General features: G+C 42.4%; 1 protein-coding gene across 7 annotated transcripts in view; it reads left to right on the top strand.

The window, feature by feature from the left end:
* DOCK5 (dedicator of cytokinesis 5) overlaps positions 1-18728 on the top strand; it is a 200346-nt gene that overhangs the window by 59557 nt on the left and 122061 nt on the right. For all 7 annotated transcript variants that reach the window (XM_025873815.2, XM_025873813.2, XM_073892592.1 and 4 more), the window contains exon 3: positions 14743-14783. In XM_025873815.2, the coding sequence (XP_025729600.1) occupies positions 14743-14783 (41 nt within the window). The remainder of the gene's footprint in view (positions 1-14742; positions 14784-18728) is intronic.

Here is an 18728-nt window from a genome sequence, read left to right as displayed (position 1 = left end):
GGAAGTAGAATTGACTGAGAAGCTATATACTGCTCATCTTTCACAGGCCCCCAAGAACTATTTTCCTTCAGAGGCTTTTTCAGGGAACAAAAATCCTCAAGGGCTGAAGCAAGAGTCCTCTCTCTTTTCTTCATCTTTAGTACTAGCCTAGCCTCTAGTCATTGCCTTGTCTTTGCTTCTTTAACCAGACAAGGGATTTGATAGTGAGACAGCTATTCCCCATCTAAAATGTTCTTTCCCACCCCAGATCCATGGGCATGGCTGAAAAAAATCACTGCTACCTGGAGATTCCAGTTGTGGTCATTTGTTCATTCAAAAACACTTGCTGAGCAAGTATTACGCTCTTTATTATATGCCAGGTACCTTTATTGAGCACAGGAGATGTTCTAGGCACTGAGGTCACCTGAATGACGAAACAGCAAGGTTCCTGTTCTCACAGGGTTTCCATTCGAGGGATAGACAAAAACAAGTGAACTAAGTAAGTAAACAAAACAATTCAGATACTTAAAAGTCCTACGAGGAAAAAAGGTTGGTATTTCCAGGCCCAGAAGAAGATGAGAGTGATGGACAGGGAACAGGGGGATAAGGCAGGACTACTTTTGTCCCTTTTGAGGGTGACCATCCTGGGCAGGACACTTAAACTCTTTTTGTGTCATGGTCATTGCATCTAGAACTGGGTTACTTTTCGAATTGAAAGTGATTAAATGAAAGTGCTCTGAAAAATTAAGTTTACAGCATTCCTTTTACCATTAAGCTCTCCTCTCCTGCGATTAACCAAATTCCAGTCATAAGTGATTTAATGCTCAGGGTCTGCTGTTCCACCAATGGATACTGGTTTCCTGCATTTGATTCATATCCATTGGTAACTCGTTTTCAGCTCTATAAACCACGCACAAGCTCAAGAGAGAGGGTAGCTGGTGTTAACAGTGATTTCTGGGGGTAAGCATAACACAGTTGGCCATAACAAAATGAGATAATGTCTCAAAAGCGTTCCAAGCTCTACAGAAGCAGGCACAGCATAAAGCTTTGTACAGTTTTAGTGTTATATGTAAGGACCCAAAGGATAGTACAAATGCTTTCATTGGAACCAGACGAAACAGGCAATCTTGAAAAGTTGAAATAAAAAGAAGCATTTGTGTATATACAGGAGGTCCCTAATATACCCATGTCATTTCTTCTGTATAGAATGAGTCCAGTTTTCAAATGCACCTTAATCAAGAAATCCATTCCCTTATAATAAAGGGAATTAATATGGATTATGACTTGAGCTGTACATATCTTGAATCTTATCTTTATAAAGCAGGCTTTTTTTGTGAGCAAGTATAGAGGGCAGGCTTATGGCAGATAGGTAGAGGTACATGACACTGAACTTGGACTCCTTGGTTGACAAAACAGAAGCATGAAAAAGAAGAGAGTGCTTTTGAACTTGTTTCAAGCAGGGGCTTAATCATCTCTCTGAGATGTGCTAATTGGACCTGCATTGGACCATCTGACACAGAAAGGTCTTACTGAACTCTTTCAGAACGTCCGAGTCAAGAAGATGGGTTGTCACATCCTATGGTCCTGTACAACAGTGTCCCAACCCAGTAGCCTTGACATTCCTTGATTGTACCTCTTTTCTTTGCCTTCTTTATTTGGTCAGCCATACCCAGTGGTCATACACAGGTGAGAGATAAGGAAAATCATAACAAACTTTTAAAAATCAGTTCTTAACAGCACGTGTAAACTTTTACTGGGTATAAGCTGAGATATGGCATTTGATGTATTTGTAACTTTCATTTACTTTTGTTACCGCATTAGTCAGGATCATTGAAAGTTTATGATAATTCAGAATCCATAGTCTCGCCATTTTCTAGTTATAAAAACAACTGCCGTTCACAAACATCAGTGGCAGTGAGCCCAATAGCTTGGATTTTATGATAAGGGCTGCGTGTGAACATTCTGGCACCAGCCTGGAAAGCAGATGAGGCCGTGTGGCATTTTGTTGAGTGTGCTGGTCACTTCCCACATCTGTTTGACCTTTACCTTAAGTACTGCTTGTCAGCCACTACTGCTGGGGACATATGTTCCCGAGATGTGTTTTTCAAAAGATGAGTGTGGCGGCAGGAGTGTGTTTACAGAAAAACTAATTAAAAAGTGGAGCCAGTAGGAAGTCTCCTCTCAATCTTAGCAAAAGGAGAATGACTTTTCTTGTTCTGTCTTTTGAGATATGTGTGAATGTGCTTCTAAAATGCCATCTTCAAAATGTCTGTTCTTTGTATATTAGGCCTACATGGGATCTTCTAGGATTGGGGTCAGAACTTTTTTCTGAGTGCTGCCTTCATTCACTTACTTTGCCATGAACTGGCGCCTGGAGTTGGCCCATTCGAGCAGCTGCCCACGCACCAAAGGAGGCAAGCTCAGCCTGAAAGCAAAGGCATTTTAGGGGATACTCTGGAGGAACGTTCTCATGAGCTTTCAGTGTCCCATAAATTTTGGTCCTCAAGGGATCCTGGGGGGGCCAAGGGCTCAAGAAGGTGGCAAAGTGGTGGGCACCTCCTTCCATCCCACGCATAATACATAACCACTCGTGACTCCCTTCACACCTCTGCATGTGGGGCCATTCACATTATTTGGTGTATAACTTTTATCAAAAATGCATTAGGTGTCTTATTTCCATTGGGAAATCTGGCACATCAAACCATCGTGGGGCGAGGTACGACTCAGTGAAGGACTGGTGTAAGGAGAAAGTCCTAGAGGGAGGTTTAAGATTGATTGAAGGCAAGCAGGGATAGGGTTTTTCTCCTCTTGCTTATATCTGGAGAGAGAAGATTAATGTATGCCTCTACTTTGCTCAGAGTAATGTGAGAGCAACTTATGATCTCAAAAAGCATATAAGGGGACTTGGGCATCCTAAGTACCCACTCTGTGCTGGAGTGTCCCATTTTACTCAACCCGTGGAAGCAAATCATTCAGTAGAAAGCGTTGCAGAGAGCATGCTGCCTGAAAAAAACTAAATGCTGCGATTTAGTCTCAGAAGCGCAGAGAACTGTGGTTCTTTCCCTGGCCTCACCTCCATGTGTAACCAGGCTACACAGAGCTGCGGCCAGGGCAGGAGAGGAAGGATTCTTGCTATATATGGATTATTAGTCTCACTTTTATGTTCTGCATGTGTGTCCCCAGCTAATATTCCTCTGAGCAACATTAAATATGTGTGCACTTAACTTTGACAACAGGAATATGAGTTTCAGCAACCGTACCGAGCATGTCAGTCCCTCTTCTAAATGGCAGGAGTCATCGACACTGAATTCCTAACCTCGAATACTTGCTTAGTGCTCACCGATGCAGACTGAAGAGTCTGTCACTACAGTTGGAATTGAAGGAATGGAGGGGGCAGGTGTTTGAATTAGTCTTACTATCACATTCATTGCCACTGAATGTCAAGTCAGGCCTTAAAAGCCCCTATTTGGGTAACTTCTGGGGTTTTTTTTTGGCTGCATTCAGTATCTACTCGGGCCCTGAGTTACTCAGCACTATTTTCTCAATTATTCAAGCCATCGTCATATAGTTTTTCTGTCACCCAAGCTGTTTCTTCTACTTTTTCTTGTTACCTTTCCCTTAAAGTCATCTTTTCTATGGTTTTCTTGGGGGCAAGGAGCTTATTCTCTTGGAAGAAAGAGGTATGTCTTAATCAGGTGCTACAGTTAGGGAAAAAGGCTTCCCCCTCGCCTGGTATCCCAGCTGCCTTATGTATATTTCAGCTTTGTCGTCAGTAACTTGAGAATAATTTAGAGAGGTTCTTCTCCTTCTTGCAGGAAGCACAGACACATTCCTCACAAAACAACAAAAAGAGAACTTTAGTCTGGCATCATTAGCCCGGGACCCAGACAATGGCCCTAGAAGTAGGAGATACTCCCTGGATTATGTCACTGGTACCCTCGGTTCCAAATTTGTCTGGCATTTTACTCTCCTCTGTTCGCCAGGCATTGAGCTGAGGACTTTCATGTACTGAATGTTAGCTCTTGCGATCATGGGAGACTGGAGTTCCCGATGCTCGTTTAGTAAATGTGAAAATCAGGTTCAGAAACTTGAAACTTCATATACAGCCATTAAATGCTAGAGCTGTGATTCTCACCATGGTTTTTTGGAATCCAAGTAGAATGTTCTTTCCACATTGTGAGGCCTTTGAGGAAATGACGCTTCTCTATTTTGGACCTAACCTATAGTGTTTCAAAGAGGGTGAGGTTCTTTTGCTTTTTAAGTAACTGTCAGACAAGCTTCCCACCACCCCGAATGTGTCTGTGTTGGGGTGAGCTCTTTCAGAACTTCCTTTCCCCCATGGCTCATCCACACTCGCTTGCTGCTCTGGCCAGGGGGTCTCCTCACTGCTCTCCAAGCCCACTGTGTGCTTGGGCCCCCTGCACCCCCAGTGCCAACGTGCCTCATCTGCCCCTCCGCCTCTCCTCTGCCTGTTTTCGAGAGCTGGCTTTCTCTGAGCAGGTGGGCACATCTGTTCCAGGGGAGCACAGCCCTGTCATCTCCCCCACCCAGAGATAGGGGCCCCCTTCCTCCGGCCCACACACTCCAGGTCAGAATTACTGAGGGGCTGGGCTACAGTTACCCACAGTGTGCCCAACCCCCTTAGGTGTGGCAGGCAGGTCAGAGAGGGAAAAGTAAGCAGAGAGGTCTCTGGAGGGGTCTCTGACCACCCCAACCTGAAGCAGTCTCCCTTCCCAATGTGTTTGTGGCAGTGAGTGTCCAGCTGGTGTCCCCACCTGTGCCCTCCTGCTTGTATTAGTCCAGAAGGCATTTGCACTGAACCCAGTGGTCTTTGGCTCACACAGTCTCGGAAAGTCCCACCTGGTTCACGTTCGTGCCCTTGCTGCTGATCTTTTGCTACCAGGACTCGTACTGCCATCACCACTACTGGGTCCCCGCCTCTGTTTCTGCCACTGTTGATGTTGTCACACCCCCGACAGCATCTGCTCGTCTCTGTCTCGGTTCTCAAAGTGGAGCCCAGTGGTTCACTTTCAGAGTCCGTAAGTACAGCTTTGCCCTTTCATTTTTAGGATGCATTCCACTGAGGAACTTGAAGCAGGTTTCTAAGTGACCGGACTGATGGGGTCTTGGGACAGCGCCATCCGTGTCACACGCGCGCTAAGCTAAGGCACGCACGCTTCCATTGCCTCTGCACGGGCGGTTTCCTCTCTTGCTGGGGCCTCCATTCTCCCTTCAGAAAGGAAGGCCGTCTGTATCCGTGCGCTTTACCTTGATGTCCTCCTCAGGAGGCTTAGATGGTCGCCTGAGAAAAGCAGCGCGCGCTACAGTTTCAGAAATCCTCGGTAACTAGCTGTGCAGGTTTGTCTTCCCTCACCTGTGTCTCTGTTCCACTGGCAATCAGATTGGAAAGGCTGAGATGGGGGGTTGGGGTTTATACTCTCAAACTCCTGGAGGCTCCACAGAGCCTAGCATAGGTGTTTATAAAGATGGGCCCCCTAAATATATATCTTGCTTGTTGAATTGATTCCTCACTCACAAACCTGCATCCCTCTCTTGTCCATCTTGCAAATTGGTGCTGATGATAAAACCAGTCATTTTTTTTTTTAAAGATTTTATTTATTTATTTGAGAGAGAGAGTGAGAGAGAGCACAAGAGGGGGGAGCGGGAGAGGGAGAAGCAGACCTCCTGCTGAGCAGGGAGCCCGATGCGGGACTTGATCCTGGGACTCCAGGATCATGACCTGAGCCGAAGGCAGTCGCTTCACCAACTGAGCCACCCAGGCGCCCGATAAAACCAGTCTTAACGGTGAATTGCAGCGAAACTATATGCCGTATCCTGTCATTTCAGCTTTCTCGAACTGGTTGGATAAGCTTGAGAGAGACGTGCGTCGCAGAGGAGGGCAATTAGAGCCAATGGCAAGATGACTGGCTGCCAGCAGGATTACTTTGCTTTAAGAAAAAGAAAGAAGGAAAAAGCCACATCCAGGAAATACAGCGGGAGTTGGCAAACCAGAGTGGTGATGTAGATTAGCCTAGAGGAAATTTTATTCCCCCCGTGTCACTGAGCTGCAGGGTGTCTGTGAATCCAAGAGACCTTTCCTCCTTTCGCAGTAGCCATTTGGCTGTCATCTCCATTCTGCCAACTGCATCTGCCCCCGCCCCCACCCCCACCCTGGACCAGGTCCTCCTGCCCGTCTCGGGGGATGTTTGCTGCTTGAAAGAAGTCTCTTGTAGGCAACCAGGAGAAACCTCAGCGTTTTTAGCTATGGAGTGATAAGGTTAACAAGATGAGGAAAAAAGTAGAATGTTTTTGTGGAAGGAAATTGAAGCCACAAAAGCCTTAATTACTTGAACAGTTGAAGAAATGGGAGTCCCACAGAACGAGGCCTGTGCATTTCAGATGAATCCTTTTCATTAGGAACAATGCCTCCTCTTCTCTGGACATTCTGCCCTCCGGGGAGGGGCTTGGGCCCCGCCCAGCTCTGCCAGTGAACGTGGGATCCCAGGGGGAGAGGAGGGTCTCTGGGACCTTGCTGTCAGATCATGCTTTGGAGATGCAGATTTTTTCGTGCAGCGCTTGCATCATCTGTTCTGTCCGTGACCACCAGCTCACAGGACCTTCTCTTTCTCTTTGATGAAGTTATTTAAAGTTTATGGCTTGCCTGCTATGTTCCAGGCACCCCAAAAACAGGCCTCTTTCCTGTTCACTCAAGAAATAAAATGAAAGATGGAAACCTCGCCTCTTTCTTTTCCACTTACTTGGCATGCTTGCCTGCATGGGTGTTTTATATTGTTTGGATTCCATGGCTAAGCTTCCTTCCTATGAGAGGCAGTGCCTTTGCCTTGAGCAAGAATCGCAAATGCTGCGTAGCCGAGGAGGCAGGTGGTGGAAGGCAAACAGTGATGAACCCGGTGGGAGGCGACCTGTGTTTGCATTCCCAGCTTAGATAGTAAGTCCCTGGTTGACGTTGCACAACCTTTCCAATTCCTTGCCTGTATTTCCTCGTTTTTAAGTAAGGTTGTTAGACTTTGGGGAAGTCTGAATTCTTTTGGAGCTCATGCTTGTAACATCTATCTGTGTGTCGTAAAGGCACAAAACTGAGCTAAGATGTTTGACTGGGAAGACTGATTTGTTTCCCAAAAAGGTATAAAAGAATAGAATCATCTTTTACTATCTTTGCATCCTTTTCCTTTCTGCCTTTGAACTTATTTTCAAAAGCACTGGTGAGGCTGGTGGGCATGCAAGCTGGTGCAGCCATTCTGGAAAACAGTAGGGAGGTTCCTCAAAAAGTTGAAAATAGAGCTATCCTATGACCCAGCAATTGCACTGCTGGGTATTTACTCCAAAGATACAAATGTAATGATCCGAGGGGCACCTGCACCCCAATGTTTATAGCAGCAATGTCCACAATAGCCAAACTGTGGAAAGAACCCAGACGTCCATCGACAGACAAATGGATAAAGAAGATGTGATGTATATATACACAATGGAATATTACAAGGCCATCAAAAAAAAAAAATCTTGCCATTTGCAATGACATGGATGGAACTAGAGGGTATTTTGCTAGCAAAATAAGTCAATCAGAGAAAGGCAATTATATGATTTCACTCATGTGGAATTTAAGAAACAGAACAGGAGCATAGGGGAAGGGATGGAAAAATAAAACAAGATGATACCAGAGAGGGAGACAAACCATAAGAGACTCTTTAACTATAGGAAGCACACTGAGGGTTGCTGGAGGGGACCAGGGGAGGGACGGGGTAACTGGGTGATGGGCATTCAGGAGGGCACGTGATGTAATGAGCACTGGGTGTTATATACAACTGATGAGTCACTGAACTCTACCTGTGAAACTGATAATACATTATATGTTAATTACTACCTGAATTTAAGTTAAAAAAATAAAAAATAAAAACACCCGTGAACTGCCCAGTGCATTTGGAAAATGAGCATCCTGTAGTTGTAGGACAAGGCTCCAACAGCTGAGCTGTTTGTCTGTCCTCTGAGGAGTTTGTACCCAGCTGTTTCTGCTCACCAGCTTTCCTGGAGGGACCTCAGCCATCTCTCCGAGGGACACTCGCTTGGGGATGGGAGGGCAGGCTTTGGCCATGGAAACCAGCCAGAGGAACCCAGCGGGTTTACCTGGCTCACAGGGGATGGACCTTTGGCCTTGGCCTAATTAACTGCCAGACCAGTGACACTTAAAGGAAAAACAACAGGATTTAGCACCTGCTCTTCCTCTGTGGACCCTCCCCAGCAGCCCTTCCCCTCCCCCACGTCATGGTGCCTGTAAACAGTGGCTCCCTGTCTGTTTCTTGCCTTTAATCCCTGGCAGGTAAACAGTATCACAATATTGTGAATGTACTTAATGCCACTGAACTGAACACTTAATAGTTAAAATAGTATATTTGATGAATATTTGACAACACAAAAAGGGTTTATTGTTCTGAGGGTGGGACTAATTTATGTGGGACTGCGAGGAGAGCTTTTACAAAACTCCATGAATTACACATCTAGATAATGCTTTTATGGTTCAGACAGTCTTGAGACCCCCTCAGTAATTGCCTTCGGAGCCTAGCATATTCGTAGTTCTCCCTTTGTGCGCCAGTGTCTTCAAGTCTGCCCATTAGAAGCCCTTTGTATTCAATTATTTGTTTATGGATCTATTTGCTTCCTCCTTGAAGACAATGTCTGGCCTGCTGGTGTTCAGTGTTTTTATGTATAATAAATGAATGGCCACATTAGCGATGTAAGCCCTTGGCTCCAGTAGCTCCTCCAAGAGTCTCTAACCACACTTTCTGAAGTAGCCCCACCCCCATCCATCCCTCTCCCACAGTACTGTCCTTCCTTAATACCTTTTAGCCTCCTGTGCAGTTACTTTGTTTATTTGCTGGGTGTTTACAGGTATGTGGTTTTTTTATTCCCATGATAAAGCAAGACTTAGAAGGATGGAGACACTATACGTCTTGCTGTCTTGGCATCTCTCTGTTGAATGAGTAAATGAATCTCCAATCTGTGATTGATCTTTTGGAAATAGCAAAACTCATTCAGATTAGCTTTGGCACATAAAGTGAGGAGGGAAGAGGGATAATGTCTTAAGGAGGCACGATAAAAAGTAAAAATGATGGAGAAATGGTCCCGTGATTTTTGACACATGGCTCACTCTGGTTTCAGAGTCAGTTTCAGACAAAAATATTTAGTAATATTTGAGCAATGTCACTATCATGGAATTCTGTATCACCTTGAAGGGCTTACTTTGTAATGCTTATATGATAGTGTAAAATTTTGTATGGCTTTTAAAAATTGCAATAAAATTTGTATACAGTAAAATATACTCAGGTATTCAATGAATTTTGACAAATGAATGCACCCCATGTACCTGATACTCCTGTCAAGATACAGAACATTTCCCTTGCCCTAAAGAGCTCCCTGTTGCGTTCTTCTACACAGTTCTCACCCCAAAAAGCAACTACTGCTCCAACTACTGCGTTGGTTTTCCTGCTCTTCAACTTTATATAAATGGAATTATACATGTCTGTTGTCTTTGGATTCTTTCATTCCACGTAATGTTTTTAGGTTCATCGAGAATGTTGCTTATGACGGTAGTTTATTCCTTTTCATCACTGAGTAATACCCTATTATGTGAATATACCACAGTTTGTCGATAATCCTATTGATGGACATTTCAGTGGGTTCAAGTTTTTGACTACTAATAATAAAGCTTCGATACACATGCTTGTAAAGTGTTTTTATGAATGTAAGTTTTTACTCATCTTTTTTTTATTTAATTTTTTTATTTGAGAGAGAGAGTGTGCATGAGCAGGGGGAGGGGCAGAGGGAGAGGGAAAAGCAGACTCCCTGCTGAGCAGGGAGCCTGATATGGGACTCCGTCCCAGGACCCTGGGATCATGACCTGAACCAAAGGCAGATGCTTAACAGACTGAGCCACCCAGGTGCCTGGTTTTTACTGATCTTGGGTGCATACTTAGAAGTGGGGATATTGCTAGGTCAGGTCATATGTATATATGTATTTTTGGTGGTTTTTTCTTTAATTTAAATTTTGTTAATTAACATATAGTGCATGTATGTTTAATCTTATGTGTAGCTACAAACAATGTGAGAGAATTCTAATTGCCCCTATTTGTACCAACTCTTCATAGAGACCATCTTTTTAACTTTAGCCATTCAAGTGGTTATAGAGTAGTATCTCATCTAGAAAAAAAAAATATTATTTACATTGAGTTGAATTCACCCTATTTAGCATACAGGTTTTGAACAATCCATGCAATCTGAAATGCCACTACAAGATAGAGAACAATTTTATCAGCACCCCCAGATTCTCCCACGTCCCCTGTACCAACCTCACAGCAACCTCAGCTTTGATCTGTTTTCTTTCTCTATAATTTTGCCTTTTCTAGTCCTGGCTTACCAGGACTTATTAGCTGTATTTTTTGTCTTAATTTTCAAACTTATCATTGTCATAAATGCATATAATTTTAAAGGCCAAGTCATTTCTGTCAAGTTTATAATGATAAACAGCCGTCTCTTCCCACCTCCTCTTGGTTCCTGATTCTCCTTTGAACTCTTTCAGCCCTTTGTTGTGGTGTATGCTTTTTCATTTCTAAAGAATCGTGCTTCTTTACTTGATATTTCCATTTTCATTTATTAACTGCTTCTAATGGAAGATAAGGATTTAGCTCTCTTAAAATTCCCACCAGCCACGCATATACCTGTCTGTGTCTGATAGAGACCTCCCAGTATAGATACATCATAATTTTTTCAAAGTTATTATTTAGGTTACTGAGTCTATGTAGTATAAGCAGCAGATGCTGTGGAATGTACCTTCATTCTATTTCCTGTCTTGAATAATGTTTTTTTAGAGGTGTTAATTCTTCTTTTCTTGGTTCTCTGTGGACCTACTTCTTTTTCGTATCCAGACTTTCTGACAGAAGTCTTTACCTCCTTCTCATATGTTCAGACAAATGAGACAATTTCGCGGTTCCACTTGCTTTCTTGGATTTGTTCTCCATGGAGTCCTCTGCCCTCCTGCTCCGTCCAGAACTGGTCGCTCTCCCGGCCACTTACATGGCTTCTTTTCTAAGCTCTCCATCATCATCTTTCTCAGGGTCAAAAAAAAAAAAAAAATAAGAACCAGTATGTATCAGCAGAGCCAGGGATAATGTGCATCTGTGTATAAATACAGGTTAACACATCTATTAATTTTGACCTACCTATTTTAGGAGTCATGCGTACACGGGGTACCTGCAAGTCCAGTCCAGCATCTTGGGTTCATTCTAGTTTTTTCCCTTTCTTGTAACTCTCTCCTATGACAATAAGAAACCTGGCTTCCAGGATTAATGTATTTACTTATTTCATCAGTTCCTCAGCATGTAACCAATCCGTCTTCATGACCACACCTTCCACACGGACACCGTCCTCAGTCTGTTCTCTCTCTGATAGCTCATGTCATTCCACTGCCCCCCCTCCCCCGGCCTGCTGAAGTCGTGGTTGTGGATGCCCTTCTCTTCACCCTCTTCTTGTGGACCCCCTGCCCCCCATGGATGCCCACCTTGTTCTGCCTGGCTCTGACACGCCATGCCAGTCCGGCCCCCTGTATGGATGCCGTTCCCACCCCCCTTGCAAATGCGTCCCACTTCATGGTTCAGGGCTCAGTTGTTGCAGGAAAGGAAGCAGAAGGGCCAAGATACAGGTCTTGCTTCTGTCTCCCATCCCCCAATGCTTTCCTTTTTTCAGTCTTCCTATCCCAAAGAATTAATTATGGCCTTTCATTTGCTTAAACCCAAGATCTGAATGCCCTTGAATATTTGCCTTTTGTGGTGTGGGGGGGGTGGGGGGCTGGGCTCGATCTCAGGACCCTGAGATCTTGACCTGAGCGGAAAACAGATGCTTAACCAACCCATTGAGCCACCCAGGCATCCCAATGATTGGATATTTGTGTTTATTGCAAAATGTTCATCACAATAAGTCTAGTTAACATACATTAGCGTACGTAGTTACAAAATTCTTTTTCCTTGTAATGAGCAGTTTTAAAACTTACTCTCTTAGCAACTTTCAAATATGCAACACAGTATTATTATCTATGGTTGCCATCATGTACATTTTACATCCCCATGACTTCGTCATTTTATAACTAGAAGTTTGTACCCTTTGACTTCCTTCACCCATTTCGCCCTCACCTCCACCCCTGCCGCTGGCAACCACCAGTCTGTTCTATGTATCTGTGGGCTTGCAAACTCACTCTTTGAGACTGACATTTCAACTAAATCTAGGTAAGACTTGCCCTCTGGACTCACCATCCCCCACTGTTCTCTTCATTTTAATAATGTGCTAATTTTAAAAAGCATCCAAGATTCTCCCCAGTTCACACTACTTATTGGTTGTAGGTGCTTGTTTGATAGAGCCTTCACTATCTCTTTGCATTGTGACGCATTTGGAAGCCTTAAAAGCATATCGTATTTAACTATAATTATCCTGTCTTAAATACTGGGATCAGTTGGAACACCGTGTTCTTGCTTGTATCCCTTGCAGTTATTAGCAATTGAATTTATGGGATCCTGACAGCGTATGATTAAAACCCCAGAGATAGACACTATTCTGCTAGTACCTAATGCCAAGCAAAATGAACGTTCTACAAATTCAGTGTGGTAATTTTGTGCCTTTAGATGGGGGTTTTACACAAACCACAATTCTAGAGGAGACTTAGGAGGTAAAGAAAAAAAAATCTTTTTTTTTTTTCAAAAATGACAGGTTTCGGGGGGCGCCTCGGTGGCTCAGATGGTTAAGCGTCTGCCTTCGGCTCAAGTCATGGACCCAGGGTCCTGGGATCGAGTCCCACATCGGGCTCCCTGCTCGGCGGGAGGCCTGCTTCTCCCTCTCCCACTCTCCCTGCTTGTGTTCCCTCTCTCGCCGTGTCTCTCTCTGTCAAATAAATAAGTAAAATCTTAAAAAAAATAAAAATAAAAATAAAAATAAATGACAGGTTTCGGAAGCATAATTCTGTGATGAATGGCTGTGCAAAAATACTGTTTACACAAGGACAGAGAGATTCCCCTGTGACAGTGGAGCAAAGTCCAAACTGTTGCATCTTGGTTTTGTGGGACACAGGGATGTGGAAACTGCTTGGAAGACACCATGTTCCTCCCCTTGCCTGCCCCTCCCCCGTCGCAGGACGAGCCTGAAGCCAGTCATTCATGCAAAGGCACTTTCCTGTGGCAGCAGAACCAGCTAGCGATGTCTAGCTGGGTGTTCTTCTTATACCTGGCTTTCTCGTGCACTTTGACATCCAAAATTGGGAGCAGTGTTTCCTGTTCAAATGTCTTTTTCTCAACTGTGGGCCTTGATAGAAATCTGTGAATGATTTCACAGCATAGTATCCTGTTCTTTCCTGTAAAACAAAACAAAACAAAACAAAACAAAGCAAAATTCTTTAAATTTTGAATACTGACAGTTTAAAAATTTGTGAAAATATTCTTAAATTTATGCTCAAGGTAAATTCAACTTTCTTCTTGTAACATATCCAGAATAGATTGTGTCCTTTCTGGATGATTTCATGTAGAACAAATTGCAGGATAGTTCTAGAACCCTACTGGCAAATGCCTTAAGTTTTAATTACAGTTTGCATCTACTCACTGTATGTAGATGGCTGTTTTACACATATGTACCGCTTACAGCTGGGTTTGCTTAGGCAAGATGACCAGCTTGATGCCTGATGGACATGGGAATGAGGGAAATCATTACAGTAAATTACTTCTAATGAGTGTTCAATAAATATTTAGTATAAGTTGTCTGTTTATGGATCGATTAAGTTGTGTACTCCCTTTACCAGATAGAGGGTGGAAAAGCATCCATAAATGTATGTGTATTTATTGGAATTTTTATAAAGAAGTTAAAGACTTGGGGCGCCTGGGTGGCTCAGTTGGTTAAGCGACTGCCTTCGGCTCAGGTCATGGTCCTGGAGTCCTGGGATCGAGTCCCGCATCGGGCTCCCTGCTCAGCGGGGAGTCTACTTCTCCCTCTGACCCTCCCCCCTCTCATGTGCTCTCTATCTCTCATTCTCTCTCTCTCAAATAAATAAATAAAATCTTTAAAAAAAAAAAAAAGAAGTTAAAGACTTTATTTAAAGCTTCATCAAGCCAACAAATTTTTTTATTGTCAGGGGTGTGAATAGCATTGCCAAGAATTGTTTAAAATGTTCTTTTATTATTTGTTTGTTTCAACTCTGTTAGGTGCCAATATTTATATATGTAAGATTTACCATTTCAGTTTAAAATTGTTCCAGAAGAGTGGTTCTTCACCTGAGAATTTAGATAAGAGAGAGACTATATAAATTATTTTAAAAGTATTTATTTTAGTAGTATAGGGTGACTTGTAGAATGTATATATATGGATGAAAGACCCTCTTCATTCATGCAAAAACGCTTACTGAATGTCTAAGGTATTAAGGTATTAAGAGGTTGAGCTGCCTTCTGTCTTGTTTTTTTGTTCTGTCTTTCTCCAAAGGAGCAGAGATGAGGCGTTGTTCTATGTGAATTTTAAATCTTTTACCTCTGAAGAGAATAAAGCTCTAGTACAGATCTAGATTTTGATTGTGTAATCAACCAAAGCTTTCATATTCTAATTAGTCTGCTAATTGCCTTTTGGATGCCATCCCAATATTCCAATAGAATATGAGGATGCATATTGCTCATATCTTTATATTATCTCAGATAACATAAAAGATTGTGTTTTCTTATTCCCCGGCAGGTTGGTACAGAGGATATACCCTCCAAAATAAATCTAAAAAGGTATGGTTTATCTTTTACTTTTTACATTTGAATCTGTCTGCTAGTTTTGTGTTATGCTACCTGATCGCATTTTCTGCTCCTTGCTGTCTCTAGACCTAGTTTGTGTTCTCTGGGATGGCTGTTCTTTAGATCTGAAAACAAATTCTCTGACCTCAATGTATAAGTAAAATAGCACAAGTCCCATGGACAATATTTCCCACCAGCCAACTTAAGGAGAAAGGCCAGAGGTGAATTCACACACCAGGTAGGGCCCTTGCAGGCCTGTTGCTGCTCCCTGTCCCTCCAGCTCAGCAGGGTGGTGACACAGTGACATTGTTATTGTTGGCTGTCTCCTTCAGGGGGGACCCGTGCTTCTTCTTTGTCCTTTCGCTCTGGTGCTAACATCCCAGAACTAAAGCATCTCCCCATTTCTACTTGAGTCCATTCTTTATTATAAAATAGATAAGCTAGAGTAGTAGTTTTGAAACTGTGAACCTCACAGCCAACCCCCAGTAATACATCATGAGATCAACATTGTGGCTTATTAACCAACATCTTCCAAAAACCAAAATTCTGAAAAGTAGAAAAGAAAACGGAATGCCGTGATAAATACTGTCTCATGAAACTTTTGTGTGAGGTACATATTTTTTAATGTATTTTAAATTATATTTTATGTATATAGTTAAGGACTGGGTTGTCATGAAAATGTATCTCATCATGGGTGGAGAGTTTGAAAAATACTGACCCTAGCAGGTTCCTGTACCCAGTGCCAAAACTACTCATCATCAAGCTAAAGAAAATCTATTAGTTATGTTAATACCCCCTCAGTTAGTTTTAGGTCAGGTCAGGGCTTTTCCTTTGACGCTGCACTCTGGGGCAGCAATGCGGGTCAGCACTTTGTTTTGAAAGAGCAAGGATGATAGGACCTGGTAGGACCATTGTATTTCACAGTTAGTTCACATGCAAAATAGCTAATTAGGAGAGGGGTAAGAGAAACATTTTAGAATTTATCAAGAAGTGAGTGAAAAAAGAAAAAACCCACAGTTCTTATTTTGCAAGCATGGCATGTGATACAAGTAATCTGAGCACACAACTCTCGAAATTGCTCAGGGCCCAGAGAAACCCCTTTCTACAAGGTTGTAGTCATGAGAAACCAGTGCTATTTGGATCAAGCTTTCTATATATTTGGCTCTGAAGTCACTATTTGCACATTTACGTGTCCACACACACCATTTGTTAACGTTGACAATTTAATACTCCTCCAAAATAAAGGGGTGTTTGCTTGTCAGGTGAGGATCACCTCCCACAATTTTGGTCCTTTTATCCCTCCCCAAATCCTGATGCTGAATTTTTCTGCCCACAGTTCAGTTCCTCTGTTTTCCCACCTCTTTTCATTTCCAACTTAATTACTTTGATTTAATCTCTTGCTAACTTTAGTTTCTCCAGGCCTTCAAATAGGGACCGAAGACGGGGACATTCTGGCATGAATGAGAGCATAGTAAGACAAAAGCCTTCCTTTCTTTTAGGATCCTTGTATGTGGTTTATAGATACTCCTGCTTCTTGGTTTGGATTTAGCCCTATCTTTGTTTATTTTATTCATAATTATAGAAATGATACTTATTTTGAAGTGTCATTGGAATTAACCATTTTGAAGTTCTGAATTTATTAAAGAGCAGGAAGACTTATGCCACTTCTCAGTCTGCTAAAAAAACATGTCAACTTAAAAAAAATGAACAAAACCCCATTCTCAGATAAGATCACACGAACTTAACAAACACAATTCTTGATTTTTAACTGGTGATTGTGAATCATGTTGGAACAAGGTCCCCCGCCACACTTTTTCCTTTCAGAGAGCTACAGTATGTAAGGATCCTTTTTGTACATAGAAGGCCTCGGTTTGTAAGGCATCCTGTGATCTAATAGATCTATCCAGCTTATAGCCTTGTTGTTGGCTTTGAAAAGGAAGTAGCATGCTCCACTAGGGTCTAAATGACAGGTTCTGGGTGTGTTTTTAATTTTGTTTTCGTTTGTTTTCATTTTCTTAAAAACCCTTATTTAAACTTTAAATCTCACCCATAAGAAGAATTATTTCAGGAAGAACTTCTTTTAGTTCTTGATAATTCAACTTTGTAATTCAATGAAATGATAGCACAAACAAGGATGGTGCATTTAGTTGTTGATTTTTAAGTTGAAATATCTTCCTGGTGGAGAGCTCCAGGAAACATCAAGGGAATTCAAATTCAGTCATCATGAATTATGTTCAGCTTTGACACCCTTTCATTAAGAGATCCAGCCTATTTGAAATCCTCTCCTAATGCTGTTACCCTGTGTTTGCCGGTCTTTAGGGGAGGAGCTATTTGAAAGGCCTATTATTTTAATGGAAATTTTTGGTGTCATTTATCAGCCGACCTAGTCATTTAGAGTGGTGATAAAATGAGCTAGTGGTTTTGCGAATTGAAGAAGCCAGGAGCTTTGCAGAAATTGATTATTGATCTTGGCAGGATTGTGGAAGTGTGGATAAGGGCAATATCTAGAATAATCATTAGTTGATTTTTTTTTCCCCTCAAGTGAGTGGGTTGCATTGAGAAAGGAAAATCAAAATTGAGATAAACTATAAATTAGTAATCTATCCCTCAGGTTTATCCTGCCTTTCTGTGTGTCAAATGGCATAGGAAAATTCTACAAGGCTCAGATTTACTAGAGCAATTAAATGGATGTAAGTGGACATATGTTATCATGGAAGGATGGTGCCTACAAATAACAGGGAGGTAATGCCACAAAATAAATATTCTCTTAAAATGAAAGTCATCATGTCTGAACATTCAGTATAAATTATCTGCTTGTAATCTGCTTGGGTGTTACAACATAAGACATTGTTTATGTTTCAAATGCTTCTTATAACTACTGCTTTGAGTGGTTCATCATTTACCAAGTGTCCATTCCTCCCCCACCCCTGGCAACCCCTATTCTACTTTCTGTCTCTATGGATTTGAGTACTCTAGATCCCTCCTACAAGTGGAATCCTAACAGTATTTGTTTTTCTGTGCCTGGATCATTTCACTTAGCATCATGCCCTCTAGGTGAGTTCTGGATGATCAAGTCTGGTTCTCCACCCAGATGGCAGTCAACAAGACATTTACCTCAGCTTAGCAGAAGGAAGAAACACCCAAAGTTCCTTAAACACCCTAAGGACAGATCTGGAGCTTCAGAACACCAGAAATTAGGCTCAACAGGGATTATGAGTACATTGAATTTTTGTTTAATTATTTGATCAGTTTTCCAAAATCACTTTGAATCCTGCCCCTGTAATGAAAGAGGTCGGTGTCACCTTGCCTCTCTGTGTGTTCTGGGTCTTATCAATAACAGATCAGCATAGTACTTTCTTACTTATACACCCCATGTCTACCCCCCCTTTTTTTTTTGGTTCTTCCTGCCTGGCAGGAAAGGATGGTCATTTTGCTTTTGACTCAGGCAGTGGCAGGATCTACCCTGTCATCACCAAGGCTGGGAGCAGCTCAATCTCAGATGTTCTTACTGTTTCCTGTTTTATTGGTGAAGGGCTAAGATGGAGAAAGAAGAGTATTAGATAAATATAGCACACGAAGCCAGACACAAGACTGACCCCAGTGGGAATTAACTAGTTTTCTGTCTCTGAATGGATTAAGGATCACTGGGTACACACACATCTTTGACCCAGTCCCCTAGGTAGGAAGATCTTCCTTTCCCTCCTTTATGGTCAGCCAGCCCCGACAGAGAATGTCTACAGGGTCACACTGACCTCCACAGGTGCAGGGCTAGCAGCAGTTGAACCAGTGGTGCTGTGGTAAATAGGCTCTTCTACCTCTGTTGGTCTGGCATGCAAAGTACCCTAAAACAAAGAACAGCAGTGCCTTTTCCAGATGGCAGTTTCTCTATTTATCGATGAGCGTATCACACAGTTAAACAACAGAAGCCGTTAGCATTTA

This window comes from Callorhinus ursinus, unplaced genomic scaffold (genome assembly GCF_003265705.2).
Source record: "Callorhinus ursinus isolate GAN/ISIS: 27379988/994484 unplaced genomic scaffold, GSC_fseal_2.0 scaffold4, whole genome shotgun sequence".
In the NCBI taxonomy this organism is placed as follows: domain Eukaryota; kingdom Metazoa; phylum Chordata; class Mammalia; order Carnivora; family Otariidae; genus Callorhinus; species Callorhinus ursinus.
The sequence above is the reverse complement of the archived record's forward strand: the minus strand, read 5'-3'. Positions and strand labels throughout refer to the sequence as shown.